At 36.3% G+C, this 16098-nt stretch overlaps 1 protein-coding gene across 2 annotated transcripts in view; it reads right to left on the reverse strand.

The window, feature by feature from the left end:
* PAPOLG (poly(A) polymerase gamma) overlaps positions 1–15710 on the reverse strand; it is a 32368-nt gene extending 16658 nt beyond the window's left edge. For both annotated transcript variants that reach the window (XM_028089709.2, XM_028089708.2), the window contains exons 1-8: positions 15470–15710; positions 12240–12401; positions 10497–10563; positions 6789–6870; positions 6441–6550; positions 5132–5185; positions 3267–3378; positions 1007–1096 (exon numbers count right to left, since the gene is read on the reverse strand). In XM_028089709.2, the coding sequence (XP_027945510.1) occupies positions 1007–1096; positions 3267–3378; positions 5132–5185; positions 6441–6550; positions 6789–6870; positions 10497–10563; positions 12240–12401; positions 15470–15486 (694 nt within the window). In that variant the 5' untranslated portion in view covers positions 15487–15710. The remainder of the gene's footprint in view (positions 1–1006; positions 1097–3266; positions 3379–5131; positions 5186–6440; positions 6551–6788; positions 6871–10496; positions 10564–12239; positions 12402–15469) is intronic.
* Between the last annotated feature and the right edge of the window lie 388 nt (positions 15711–16098).

Genomic DNA, 16098 nt, shown 5'->3' on the forward strand with positions numbered 1-16098 from the left:
CTTTTTGACGATTATGAGAATGCTATGAGTATCTGTGCACAATTTTTTTCTGAAGATGTATTTATTTGAGAGAGATAGTGTCTGAGAGTGGGGGTGGGGCAGAGGGAGAGAAGCAGACTTCCCCTGAGTGTGGAGCCCAAAGCAGGGCTTGATTCCAGGACCCAGACATCATGACCTGAGCCAAATCAAGAGTCAGATGCTTAACTTTCTGAGATACCCAGGCACCCTGTGTACAAATTTTTGTGTGGACATATGCTTTTACTTCTCTGAGATACTGTTTAATTTTAAATTGTAATTTAATTTTAAAATTCAGTTCCCTGGTTGCACATTTCAAGTGCTCAATAGTCACATGGTTACTTTTTGGATAGCACAGATATGAAGTATTTCCATCATCACAAAAAGTTTTATTGGAGAGTATGGTTTTAGACTATGTAAAACCTGGTGCCAGGAGTATAGCACTACTTAAATGTAGTTACAAATAATAGAAAATGATCTGTGCCAGCTCAGGATTGGGCCTTTTATGAACCATATGCTATGTATATATATTAGTTCCAGGCTTTATTAGAAAAGTGTCATAACATAAAAATAAAAAAGTTGAAACTATCACTGTAGGTTCTTCATTTAATAAATTTACCGAATACCTACTACAAACTACATGCTGCTGGTAATGGGGAGACAAAGATGAATAAGATGGTGCTGCCCACAGAGAACGTGAAGAACAAGGAGGGTTTCATTCTTCCAGTTCTAACTCATTCTGACTGCTTGGCTAAAACCTGAGATGGGAAGTCAGGAGGTTTTAGTTTTCAACCAAGGAACAAGGAGGTAGAGTCACACGTAAGAGCACCATAACCACTGTACCTGAAAAAGAAACAGGATTCTCCAAAATCTACTGGACCTCAATCCCCAACAGAATTAATAGGCTCAGGAGTTTCCATATGTGCTCCTATCATTAGCAACTGAAAATTGTAATTTTATAATGCAAGCTTAAAAGATGTGGGATACTTACGTTTTGCCCATAATTTGACTGCTCTTAGCGTGAGTCTAAAAGTTTCTTTATTTGGCACTAAATGCAAAATTTCATCAGTAACTCTACAACCTGAAAAAGATAAAGCATTCATTTTTCATTATGCAACAAAATCTAGTTAATTCAGACACCCTTCTAATTTCCAGGCTCTCAAATGCTAAAACTATCAAAGATAATAAAATGTGGGCCATTTTCTCTATGTATTTGAAATTTAGCACATAGATGAGAAATTACTTTGCTTTTAAAGAATTAAAAAGTGCATGGGTAATGTGATTCAATATTAAAATAAGAGATGGATCTGAGTATCTTTAGCTTTCTTCACCATTTATCTTTACTGTTAATCAAATGTCCCCAACTTATAAAACTGTTATTGCTTTAACATACACCTTATTTCACAAATACTGGGATTTACTGTTGTACTCTGAAAGTACAATAAAAATGAAATGATAAAACAAAAGATGCCATAAGCCAGTGTTTTGTTCTCAAAGTGCAGTCTTGGACCCTTGGGAATGCTAGGTTAACCTATTTTTTTTTTTAAGTTTGTCAAACCTATTTTTATAATAACAATAAAACTTTGCCTCTTTACTGTGTTAACATTTGCACTAACGGTGCAAAAGCAGTGCTGGGTAAAAACTGCTAGTACCAAAGCTTTAACAACAAATTGTACTATTAAACAATTACCTTCACCACCACACATCTGAAGTTAGAAAACAGGAAAGGAGCCCATCCAATGTTTGAGCAAGTTTAAAGAAACCTGAGCTACCTGTTTTTTTTTAAGGAACACCATTTTTACTTAGAAGAATCCTAAAAAATGAACAAAGTGAGTCCCTCATTTCAAGGAAAACAAATGACAAAACTTGTTACCAATAATAAAATTTGAGCTTTCAGTAAAAATTAGAATTTTGGACAACTAGTATCTGCTACTGTAAGCCTGAGAGCTTTCCAATATGTAAAGGCTTTTCTGATGAGATTGGTGGTGATACTAATGAATGTGATTTTCCTGGATATTTTATAATGAAATGTGTGTTAACATTTTGAAGATCCAAATAACTTTGTGAACTAGTAATTTCCAAATGACTAAGCCTTGATAGTACAAAATCATGTATAGGTAAAAGATTCATTCAAAGAATAAGACAGACCCATAGATTTTAATGTAAGAATATAAAAAGTTAATTGATGTGGTTTTAGATCTGATATTCAAATTAACCTTTAAAAAAAAACTTTTACTCACCAATAAAAAGGAACAAACTTCTGATATATGCTACAAACATGGACAAACCTCACAAACACTATGCTAAGTGAAAAAAGCCAGACACAAAATACCACATATTGCATGATCTCACTTATATGAAATGTCCAGAAAAGGCAAATCTATAGACACAAGGTAGAATAGTGGCTGCCTAGGACTGGGGGTTGGAAAGGAGAATGACTGTAAATGTGTAAGAGGGATCTTTTGAAGATGATGAACATGTTCTAAAATTGGATTGTGGTGCACAACTCTGAATATGGTAAAGACTACAGAATTGTACACCTAAAAACAAATTTTATGACATGTAATTATACCTCAATAAAGCTGTTGAAAAGAAAAAGGATATTGTCACTGGTCAAGCTTTGCTGTATTATCAAAGAATATCCACAATTTTCTGAAAAAGCTATTAAAATTCTCCTCCCTTTTCCAATTATGTATCTTTAAGAGGTCAGATTCTTCCTGTGCTTCAATCAAAACATTCTAAGAAATTGACTGAAAAAACAGATAGGAGAATCTAGCTATCTCCCATTAAGTCAAAGAGATTTGCAAAAATGCAAAAAAAAAATGCCATTCTCACACAAAAACTATTTATATTCACTTAGAATGGGTTTCTTATTTTGAAATAAATACTTTAAAATTTTGTTTTTATTTCTAATATGGTATATATTGACAGATATTCCACATAAAATCTAAAATCTATTGATAGATTCCACATAAATGGAAGATCTTTGGGGTCTTCAATAAATTTTTAGAGCGCAAAGGGGTCCTGAGACCATTAAGTCCGCGCACCATTACTACAAACATAAACGTTTCAAATAAATGCATGTCTTTTAAAATGCTAAATGTGGTCAGATTATCTATATAAAGAAAATCACATCGTTTTTAACTGAGTTAATCCAATCCCTTAAAAAGTCCATTAATAGTTCTGCAAAAAAGATCTCTTTGTCTAATTGTTTTCAAGCAGATATCTGAGATTTTTTTTTAGAAGCTTACCATTTAGGCTGCGAATACACCTTATATCAAGGCTTCTCAGTCGAGAGTCGTCTCTTAGATCTAAATTATCTGATATGGTTTGAATTGCCAGTCTTGCAAAGACTAGATCAATCTTTGGAAAGATGCAAAAAAAGAGAAAAATATTACTTTTTCTCCTTCTAGTCCATTCTCCGCCCCCCCCACCCCAACCTCAAAAGTATAGTTCTAATTATTAGTTTGGGAAGTTCTACCAAAACTTAAAAAAGCTTATGTAGACAATCTCACATGGGAAAATCATTGCCAAGTTTTGTGAGGGTAATTAAATTTGCAAATTAAGGGAAAACATTTTAATTTTTTAGCATATATGCCAAGCATTAAAAAGAACATCAAAATCTTATGAATGAATTTCTAGATAAAGATGGCAGATCCAACACACATTTACATTCACTCCCTCTTGAAACCCCACTAAAATATCAGTAACAATTCATTCTGTTTTTTTAGTTTTAGTTTTGTTTTTAAAGGCATATTCCACTAGGACGAAGGGACTAAAAGGAGACAACAGCAAAAACTATGGAAGCAGATGGATAAGTGGTAACAGACTTAGCAGATTTAAGAAAGCAGAGATAAAAAATATTGTATACAGGAAAGAAGGACAGGAGGCTGTAAATAAATACATACATAAATAGAAAGGAACACTTAGAAAAATAACAAAGTTATTCTTAGAAATTAAAAATATGACAGCAGAAATGGAAAACAATAGGAAGCTTGGAAGATGAGAAAACCCCCACAAGCAGAAGAAAAATATAAATATGTGGTGGTCCAATATACAGAAAAAAGAGAGAAAACAAAGGCAGGAAATCCAAGAGAATTCAATACAATTTCCAAGAATGCAAGGACAGGAATTTCCAAAGTGGAAGAGGACTACTGAGTGCCTAGCATATTTGGTTGAAAAGACACATACCAAAGTACATTACCATGAATTTTACAACTATGAAGCCTAGGAATAAAAGATCATATTAAGTGTCTAAAGAGACAAAACAGATCACAAAGGACGAGAAATCAAAATGGCATCACATTTTCAACACAGCATGAAAGGTAGAAGACAATGAAGCAAAGCCCAAAATTCTGAGCTACATTTCCCACCTAGAACTCTATACTCAGCCAAACTATTATTTTGGTGTGAGAACCAAATAAAGACATTTTTAAACATGCAGGATCTCAAAAATATGTGCTCTTTCTCAGGAAGCTAGTGCATGAGTGACAGTAAGTCAAAAAAGAAGAGAAATCCCAGGATGATAGTAAAGAAAGATCCAGGATGCCAGCTGGTTATCCTTCATGGAGAGCAATCGGTGTGGAATCCAACATGTGAGAAGACTCACGTATTTTTTTAAGATGATAATGACAGAACACCCGAGAAATCTAAATCTATTTAGAGGAGATTCAGACAGCTAGCAAAGACTGACTTTGAATTAGTGTTAAGTATAAAAACCAAGCAAACAAAATGCAAAACAATTATTAACTCCCAAGAAACAAAATGCCACAAAGAATGATAATTTAGTATACTTTGTGCTCAGTTTTGAACTTTATCAGATCATAATAATGTAAACACTGAATATTGCTCCAATCAAAATGATAACATAATTATTTTAGATTATAGGAATAAGAAGGGTGTATATAAAAATCATGGGGTAGGGATGGAAGTTGGTTCATTTTCCACAGGGAGAAGTCAATAGATATAGGAGAAAGAAAGGTGAGGAACTATTTAAAAACTATTTGATTCTTTAAAATATGTGTCTTTGTCAGTCTGATTTAAAAAAAAAACAAAACTGAAAAAAGCCCTATGTATTAATTCAGTTGCAAAGTCAGAAAAAATATTAAACACTTACTTCAATTCCATCAAATTCAAATTTTATAACAGGTACAAAGGCATCTTCTACAGCCTACAAAAGAGGACAAGAATTAGAACATATAAATAATCCTTTATTTATTTATTTTTTAAAAAGATTTTATTTATTTATTTGTCAGAGAGAGAGCACAAGCAGGGGGAGCGGCAAGCAGAGCAGGCACAGGGAGAAGCAGACCTCCTGCTGAGCAAGGAGCCCGATGCGGTACTCCATCCCAGGACCCTGGGATCATGACCGAGCTGAATGCAGACGGTTAACTGACTGAGCCACCCAGGCGTCCCTAAATAATACCTTAAAGGTATAATCCTTTCTCTATCCTTCCTAACTGCAAATAATGTGAATACCTTTGCTAAAAAGTGAAAATGTTCTTGGTCTCACATTCCAAATAAGTGCTTCTACTCTGTGATTGTGTTAAGATACAGAAAATGTCATGACAGTGGTTATCTAATTTATTATCCTCCTAAAAATATCAGAAACTGGCAGGCAGAACTGCTATTACCTGGGTACTTACTATTTGTTGAGATTAAATTGAAAACTGATTATTTACAAAGAGCTCTAGTATTGGAAATTAAAATATAATCAGAGCTCGTGATTAATCCATTAAAAAAATACAATCAATGTAATTTGGACTTAGTAGAAATGTCATCTTTCTGAGCTTTCCTTACTCCCCCAACCTAACAAATTCTTAACCTCCTTCTCCATTCCCAGATGCCCAAATAATGCAGATCCTTTCAACTTCATCTTACCCTAGCACTTCAGATTGCATTAAAGCTATGTTTGTTTAGTTCTCCTAATCCCTCCCTCCCATAAACTATGTCTTGTTCACTATTGTATTTGTGGAACTAAGAACAGTATCTGACAGATCACTGGTGCTGAAATTTCATTTGCTGAATGAATGGCTAGATATGCCCAAAGAGAATGACTAATTGAATCTTAGACATATTAACAGCTATCATTTGATATGCATCAACCACTTATCAAATATTATAGTCAATGTTTATGTCAATTATCTCATTGATCCTCAGAAAAACCTTATAAAAAGTTATCACTACATCTCCATCTTACAGCTTTGAGGAAACTAGGCTCAAAGAAAATAGGTAACTTAAAATCTAAGAGCTAATATGTGGTAGATTCTAGATTCAAACCCAGATCTGTATTAACTATAAAGCCCATGTTCTTAACCATCTGTTATTTTAATAAGATACAGCAACTTCTTAAGAAATATTTCAACAATCATAAGCCCAAGCTTTTGTTAACGGGTTCAAAATATTACATACCAGAGGATACTTACTCTTAAGTTTCTAATGCCATCTTGATGTTTCAATTTTTCAAAAAAAGACTGAAAAAAATCAGACCTCTCCACATGTCTTGGAGCTACACAAAGTGCATCAATGTCAGCTCCTGCAAATCAAAGTATTTCTAAGTAAGACTATATTAAGTATGTATTACATTTTTGTTAAAACATATAAAAACATTATGTACAGAAGAAAATGTGTACGATGAATAAAGGAAAATGTTAACAATGATTAGCTCTGAGTAGTGAGATAATGGGTATTTTTTTCTTCTGTACTTCTAATTATGAATAACAATTAAGAGCTTGTTATTGAAAGTTCTTATCAGAACACAGAAAAGCAGTTACCTTTCGTGTGTACTCCAAGCCTATAGGAGCCAAACGTGAAAATTTTACCACCAACAGTAGCCACAACAGAAGGTGGGAGATTCTAAAATTAAATTAAATTAAATTAAACAAATGACATTCAATTGTTGAAATTATTTAGCATAAAAATTGCCTAAATACTACTGATATATACTGTATTTGTCAACTTTGGGAAATTGAGATTTGTGAAATACTTCAGAGCTCTTTGGGCTGCACCTTGAAGTAATGAGAATATTCCCAGAGTAAAGAGAAAACAAATTCAAGCCTACTGTACATGGACACATCTCTCTTAAGAAAAACATTTTTTATCACTTGACCCTACTCATCCGTGTCTTTGGCTATATCATTCTGAAGTCACCAAGGAACTCTTAACTACCAAACTAATGCACTTTCAGTTCTCTATAGTATCATACACTTAACTCATTCCACTTCCCCATTATTTTTTGTGACAAATATGCTTAATTTCTTGATTGAATTTCTGCAACCTTTCTCTAAGAAAGTGGTCATCCTGACATGACCTCCTTATGAGAGGTAATCTAACATCTTTAATGAAATTTTTTAGACTGTACCAGAATTATAAGGCTACCCTTTACCTCTCTCTGGAGCCAATTCCAACTTGCCATCAGGTATTTTCACTCAGACATTTTGATCCACTCCAACATTCATGCTTAAAACAAAATATTCTTCCTATGATAAACCAGGTATCCCTTCTGATTTCTTTCTGTTCCTCATTTTCCTTAATACCTATACCTGTAGTTGTATTCTTCTTGGCTTACCAAATCTTAGCTTATATCCCTCACATGTTACCTCCTTTCTATTCAACTACTATGCCCTTAAGTCTACGCTTTAATAGAATCTTAAGCTACCTTCTTGACCTTATTTTCTCCTATTCCATTTTGTACAAAATTCACTTGATGTTCTTACTCTATTATATAACTCTTCTGCTCAAAACTTGCTAATGCATTATTCTTCTCTGACTACTAAGGTAAGGATCCATGGATCCTGAGAATCTCCACAATATGCTCTCATGGATCTTTCTTGCCTTGTCTCGTCTCCTCATCTTCGCTTCTGAAGCTCCAACTGCCAACATGTTACATAATCCAGTCTCCTTTCCACCGCACTTGCCATTCTCCCTATCTCAAATGCTTGCCCATCCTCTCTGGGTATCTGAATACCACCGGTTTTTTCAAAGTTCAAGTTCCACCTTTTTCATGAAGCCTTCTCTGATGATCCCCCATTGCATAACAAGCTCTTTCCCCTCTGTGCTCCTCCACTATTATCTTTAACCTCTTTTATACTACATTTATTACTGACTTTTTTCCCTGAATACATGTCTTATCTCTTCAACTATATTTAAATTCCTTGAAAATGAGAACTGTGTCTACTATTTCTATTTTTTTAATAATGCCCAGTGCAAGTTTCAAAGAATAATATCCCTTGATTAACTTGAATGAAATTATCTATACAACAGGATATTATGTTTGTTACTTCCTCTGTTTAATGGATATTAATGTTTAAGATTACCACACATGATTTTAGAGCTAGAAAGAAGTCTGTAAATTTAATATGAATCAAAAGGATAGAGAAGATAGGATCTTTTGGTTTACCTTCCTACTTTCTATTTTAGTTTACTTTCCTACTTTGAAAAGCTAGATTCTTGCATGATTTATGAGAAAGTGATACACCAGAGTAAAATATTTTCATCACAAACCACACTATTTAACTAAAATGATCTGTTTGAGTTCTAGATGGTTTATAGCTTAAATATCGCAATTGTATGTGGAATAGTCAAATGATCTTTGATCTAACTCAAATTCTTCTGATATTTTCCGAACTAAAATATGCATAAATAAAAGGAATAGTTGATACAGAAAATGAAAAAAAAAATCGCTTTATCCACGCAGTGGAAGATGTCAAAACCAATTAAAAAATTTTTATAATGAGCTATTTTATTCACTTTGCTTAAAAAAAGAAATCCAAATTATGGCAAAGTCTTTAATTTTTATGCCTAGAAATTAAATGTAAACCAGTGATTGCTTTTTGCAGATTAAAGTATTAATGTGAGTAAAATAGGAGAAAAAGCAATTTAATAAAAGCAAAAAACAAAAAAAACTTTGACCTTGAAACAGAATACTATTGGATTTTTCTGTTAACTGTGAAGAAACTTTGAAGAAAATTAGGTACATCTCTCAACAAATATAGCCTCTTTTGTGAATAATAATACTTGATTTATCTCAAATGCATTCTATAATAGGGATGGAAGCAAAGAACTTGGCACAACCACAATATTTGACATAAACACCACACAGTAAGTCAAAGCTTGTAACTATGATTTTAAAATAATTCTAGCAAGCTGAGTATTTGGTTTGCACACCCATTATAATTATGGGCTGATCAGAGAGGGACAACAGATTCCTTTAACATTTATTTAATGCCTGAGCTCTGTCCTGAGATTATGTAGGTGACCAAGATAGGTCTTTTTCTTATGGAGCTGATCACCTAGTAGCAGAAAAACAAACATGAATTTTTTTTTGTTACTCATGACTAGCATTTCACCTGCTCAGAATTCAACTTATCTGAAAATCTCAACTACTGATAACCCTGAGAGTTCAGAAATGAGTCAGATAGCTGTTTGGCAGCAAAAGTAAACAACATAAAGACCATTTATTTAAACCCAATGACTGCAGACTTAGCAGAGTCCCATGACCTTATTCTGAGTCCATTGTTGGAAAAAAAAAAACACAAAACAATTTTAAACATGTACCATAGGTACAGAAAGAAATACTAAAATTTACAATAGAAAGAATTCTAACAGATGCTTATCTAATTTCTAAATCCAGGCAGATTAAGATCAGAAAGAGTTTACAGAGAGACACACTGACTGCTGTAATATATTAACTTCCAGCTAATTGTTAAGGGAAAGACAGGAAAACTATAAAAATTATAAAAACCAAACAAAAACTTAAAATACAACAGTTTGGGCCACTCAGGGAAGGGGCAAATAGTGTCACCCACTTGCACACACCCTACTTCAATTTAGTACAGCCAGTAAAATAATATTCAGTGATGATTCTCAGACATATGAAAATTCAATTACATTCAAAATACTCTAAGCAAGAAAAATGTAACTTTTTTTAGAAGAAAAATAGTTAAGGTACTGGAGGGGAAAAAAGTTGCATAATTATAAATTAGGATTTGCAAACTCCTATGTCTCAGGGGTCAGGAAAGTATGCAAATGTAAGGTATACATAAGAAACACAGAAACTGATAAATGACAGGTGCTGTGTCAGAGAGAGAGCAGGCATTGGTGGGGCCACAAGGCAATGGAGAGCAGGAGCCCAAATCCATTCAAGCCTCTTCCTGCCTTGCGCAAAGGTAGGCCCAATGTTGCCAGATCTGGTATTTCACAAGATGTCTGAAATCTGGCTTTTAAAGTAAAATCCCTTGATATTTAAATTTTGGTAAACTACATATAATTCAAGCAGGAAATCTATGTAGAATTGTAGCTAGATACTGGGGTAAATTCTCATTTATCTCATTATCATTATTTAGAGACTCAACTGTCTAGACCAATTCATTACCAAGTATACCAAAAGCCTATTACAGATTATTCTCAACTCCTGCATCCTATTACCAGGACTAATGAAGAGGACATAATGAAACTGAATTCAATGTAGTTTAGAGCCTTACCTTACTCTCACTGACATCAGAAATCCATTCTTTTACTAAATTGTTCAATTTACCAAGAACAACGAGTCTATAATAAAAAAAAAAATCCTTTAGATTAAAACTAAGAAAACCCAAAAACAGTATTTAAAAAAGTAGTTAAACATATAGGCAGAACCTTTATGTTGGTGTTAAGAGTAAAAGCACATTATACATGGGCTAATGCTGTCACATCTATTGATACATGGCACATCTCTTTGACATTCTTAGGTCCCTAAGAGTTCCAAAGAAATGATAAATGTGATGATAGTATTTTGGTCTTTGAGCTATTCTCAAAGTTCAAAAAGCCTAATAAAAAAATCAAAATTACCTTCAGTAAGTCTGCAGAGGCCAACTGAATTGTCAACTTTCTTGGCCTTACTATGGAATAAAATCAATTCAATGTGGTGGTAGAGGTTAGCATTCTCTCACCTACAGTCATAGATCTTTGGATAATTAAAATGGGTAAATTAAATATTGGCTAATTTTTATGAAATAGTATCACTTAATAACAGCAGTTTGATATTAAACCAAACTTTCAACCAATAGCATATGTAAATCCACATTAAAAAAAAGAGAGAGAAGAAAAGTAGAGTTTAGACATCTCAAGGATAACATATAAAAAATGAAATTCCTGAGATATCCAAACTTGCTTCTCCCTCAGCCTTCTCTGGGTAATGGAATTCCATCCTTTGAGGTGCTAAGACCCAAAACCTTGGCATCATCCTTAACCTCTCTCTCTCTCACACATATTCCAGTCATTAAACAACACTACCTTTAAAATATATCCACAACTCTACTTCTTATCACCTCCACTAACATCCCCCTTAGTTCAACACCCCCATCCTTTCCTCCCTGGATCTTTATAATAGCCTCCTAACCAGTCTCCTGACTTGTGCCCTTGATCCCTCTTCAGGCTATTCTCAATATAGCAGCCAGAGTGATTATGTTAAAACATGAGTAAATCATGTCAATCTTCTGCTCAAAAACCTAATGGCTTCCAATTTGACTCAGAGTAAAAGCCAGAACTTTTATAGTGACTTAAAGGTCCTAAGTGACCTAGCTCTCCAAGCAACTTCCCACCTCATGTTCTTTAAGCTCATATTCACCTGCTTAATCACTCTGCTCTGGACACTCAGGTTACTTACTGTGTAATTCCTTAAATATACCAGGTACACTCCCACCTCAAACCTTCTGCCTAGAATGCTCTTCCCTCAAATATCTACATAGTTCCCTCTCTCACTTTGAAAATTTCGCTCAGTCGTTGAGCATCTGCCTTTGGCTCAAGTCACGATCCCAGGGTACTGGGATCAAGCCCTGCATCGGGCTCCCTGCTCGGCGGGAAGCCTGCTTCTCCCTCTCCCACTCTCCCTGCTTGTGTTCCCTCTCTTACTGTTCTCTGTCAAATAAATAAATAAAATCTTAAAAAAAAAAAAAGAAAATTCCACTCAAATGTCAATAACGCCTTCCAGATAACCTCCACTTCCAGCTTCATTTTTCTCAGCAGCATTTGCCATCTGTAACATTGTATTTATTTTATTTATCTGGCTAATTGTTAGTCTCTTCCCCTAATCTCCACCTAAAATATAAGCTCCATGAGGGCCAAAATTTCTCTTCATTTTGTCATTTTTTGTATCCCTAGGCAGGGGCATGGGAGGTACTTTATATTTGCATAATTAATGATTAAATAACATACTGTAAAATATTTTGCATTTTTAAATGACATACCTGTGGTTCAATTCTTCCTCATCTTCAAATACTCCAAAGGGTTTCATGGCATCAATTAATTTCTGTGTGTAAATATGATCAATTTCTTTAGGACATGCCAAACTAATTGGAGAAGTGATTCCATAATGCTTTTGTTGACGCTGGCTGTCCAGCATGGTGTTTCTGTTCAAGAAAAATGAAACAGCAGAAAAAATTTAAAGTATCATATCATACTGATATATTTAATCTCTCAATCCACTCATTAATTTAGCTACCTTAAAAGTTTACTTAGTACTTTGGTTGGGGCAGGCACTTTTTGGAGGGGGGGAAGGGTATTTTGTGTTTATTTTGATGAAGGGCTATTCATACTGCCTCCAGCTTTCATGGTTAGGATGTCTTTTCAAGCCAAAAGCAGCATGTGTTGGCATCAGGACAACTGTGCCAGCACCACTTAGCTCAAATGCAAAAAGCCTGAATGGGAGCTGGGCCAGAGCCACCTCCACTACACCCTGCGGACTTAAGTCAAGTACCATCTATATTCAATCTTTGAAAAGCAGTCAGCCACTTGAAAGAAAGCTCTGAGTAAGAACAATGTTTTCCCCCCTCAGGAAAGAAACAAAAACATCCCATTAGAAGGTCCTTGTGAAATATCCTGGCGTTTAAAAAGAAATCACAACTAGATTTGTCCTTGAGAAACTTCCATTAACATCCTTTGCTGAAATCAGAATTTATAGTCCTAACGTTTTGTGACTCTAGTTAATTGTTCTCTACATTTAGATTGGCACCCAGACCATTTTCACACTAAATAACTATCAAATTCTTTACACTTTTATCGGCACAATACAAGCCAACCTCCAAAAGATTCTAGCTATCAGAAAATTATAGTCTTGAATAAAGTACAATCGAATTTCTGAGTTTGGATTTCAGTAATTTCAAAATAAATTTTGGGACCAACATGGGTCGGTAAAACTTTTTATTTTCCTAAGAAAGTAAAAATAAATGTACACAATAACCAACTAACCCTACCATCTATCTTCACCATTCGATGTTCAGGACCCTTAACAACAAAAGTAAGAATGTAATCTCAAAATATAAAAGAACAGTCGGGGCGCCTGGGTGGCTCAGTTGGTTGAGCGACTGCCTTCGGCTCAGGTCATGATCCTGGAGTCCCGGGATCAAGTCCCGCATCGGGCTTCCTGCTCAGTGGGGAGTCTGCTTCTCCCTCTGACCCTCTTCCCTCTCGTGCTTTCCATCTCTCATTCTCTCTCTCTCTAATAAATAAAATCTTTAAAAAAAAGATAACAGTCTTCTAAATGAATAAATTAGCTCTGTAAACAACAACACGAAAATACAGTAGTGATTGTTTTTGAATTTTAACTGGTCAAAACACTGACTTATTGCCACTAAGTTCTCAGAGGAAGGCATGCTCTTTAGCTAAAGATTTCATTAGGTAAGGAGGGAGAATCAAACCGAAGATAAAATAGCCTATATATCTTCATAAATGATTCAAAGAAACAAAAGGGAAACACCAATACTAGCAACTTTAATTTCTTTCTGTTATTAATTTTCCTGTGGAACAAAATTTCAATTAGCTACTTCAAGTAACTTCTTTTTAAAGATTTAGCTTTTTACCTCTAAGAGAGCTATTTTGGTATTGTCTGTGTGTGTTTAAATATGTATGGTAAATGGATGGGACAGACTGATTATATGTGATTATTCAATTAATTTTGACAACAACCCTAAGAGGTAGGTGCCGAATAAATGCCATTTTATAGGTAAATACCCAAGATCCAAGGGATAGGAAGAGCCAGAATCTGAACTCCAAATCCCAAGATCTTTCCACCACTCCATTCTCCCTTGAACAAATACCTTTGTTCTGACACTATGATCTTGGGTCCCCCTTTCTTATCTGTATGCTGAAAAAGTTGGCTATCAAAGCTTCCTACCCTACTAGAACTAAAATTCCAAATCTATGGTTCTGAACCTCCCTCATGGGTGGGGGGGAAGCCAAGCAAAAGAATCCCACATTCCCTTCAACTCATCAATTTCACTTATAAGTAAACACCCTAGATAAATTCTAGTACAAGTGTACAAGGAAACATGTACAAGAATGTTCACTGCCACACTGTAACATTAAAAACTTAGAAACAACCTCAAATAATCACTAACAGGAAAAGGACTAAAATAGGGTGTATCCCTACAATGGAATACAATACAGTAATTATTATGAATTAATAAGAGTTGAAAATATTAACATGGACAAAGTTCAAAGATACTATGTTGCCTAAAGAAGTTGCCAAATGACGTCCGATACTAGTTATAAAAAGCTTAAAAAGAAGTAAAACAATGCCCGTTATTATGGACACTTACATATGTTGTAATAGTATTTTTAGGAACGCAGCAATAAACATCAAGTTCAGGACTGTGAGGAACTCTGGGGAGGGTGGTGAATGGAATAATAGGAGGTAAGAGAATCTTTAAGACATATCTGTAATGCTTGATTTCTTTTAAATAGAGATATGTATGTGTACACACACCCCCACACACATATAGGATGTTATGCTTTGGGAGAGATGGATGTTGACTACACAATTGATGCTTATGTTATTCTCTGCATTTTTGTCTAAATTATTTCCTAATAAACCAAAATGTTAGGGGCTACAACAAAATCTTGCCAAACACGAAAACCGTTTCTGACTTATCAATGTGTGAGCAGGAGGTATAGACCGGTAGATATACTGTGGGCCGGTGGGGGAGGCCGGGGGAGGGCGAAAAGATCATAGCTTTTATTAAAAAGAAACGCATGGGCTGGGATAGGTCATTCACTCCTGAAGACCAGGAGACAGCCGGTCGGGAGGGAGGAGGGGGAGGTAGGGGGATGGTATTTGCGCCAATGCAGACAGGAGCAGAGACGAGCTCAGACAGTGCTGGGGGCAGAGAGTGACCGACAATTTCTCCCCACGGACACCCGCGCCTCTCCCGCCACTCCCTTGTCTGGGGGCGTCCTCCGAGGCGGGACAGGCGAGGGCAGATGGGGGCTCCAGGAGTCCCCGAGTCTGTGCAGGGGTGGCCAGGTGAGCCTCCGGGTGCAGGGAGGTGCCCTTGCCGACCGGCCAGGAACGGGGAAGGAGACTACTCGGGCGAGCTCCAGGCAGGGCGCGAGGGGCAGGGAACGGACATCGGTCCCGGGCCGACCACCCTAAACCCACTCTTCTCCGCTTCGCCCCCAACCGCCGCCCCCCACCACTTACGCAGACATCTCTTTCATCGCTTCCTGCGTCTCCCTCACCGGCGAGTATCGTTCTCTCTGGAGTCAAGTTCTTGCTCTTCCTTTCTCCTCCTGTCGACTTTCCTCCGGTCGCTTGTAGCTCGCTTGCTCGCTCACTTTCTCACTTACTACGGCCGAGGCATCCAACCGAGTAGTGAAAACACCACAAAACCGGCTCTATTTATGACAATACAGCGCGGCCGACGCCAATATGGCGCCGCTTCCCAGCCTGCCCCTCGCCCGCTGCGGCCCCGCCCCTGGAGGCCTGGACCCGCCCTCGACCCCGCCCCCTCCTCCTTTTGGTCCCGGGAGGTTCCGGTGGCCCCGCCCACGGGCGGGGGCACAGGCTCTGGCTGTAAACGCCGGTCGGAAGGAGCGTTTTGTACCCTCCTTTGTCCGTGGGACTGTCAATCCAAGCAAACCGCTTGGAATGTAATTAGGAACATATTTTCCTTGTTTCACTAATGAAAGACTATATTTTTAAAAAAAGATCACAACCTTGCCTAGCAAATACTGGTTTAACTCTTCCGTTATCCTACATCTTTAATTAGTCATAATCATACGTAATCAATCCACTCGAGATTTTGTCGTGATAGGGTCACACCGAGGAAC

Source organism: Eumetopias jubatus, unplaced genomic scaffold (genome assembly GCF_037043125.1).
Source record: "Eumetopias jubatus isolate StellerSeaLion01/CBP00866 unplaced genomic scaffold, mEumJub1_p1.0 scaffold_9, whole genome shotgun sequence".
Classification (NCBI taxonomy): Eukaryota; Metazoa; Chordata; class Mammalia; order Carnivora; family Otariidae; genus Eumetopias; species Eumetopias jubatus.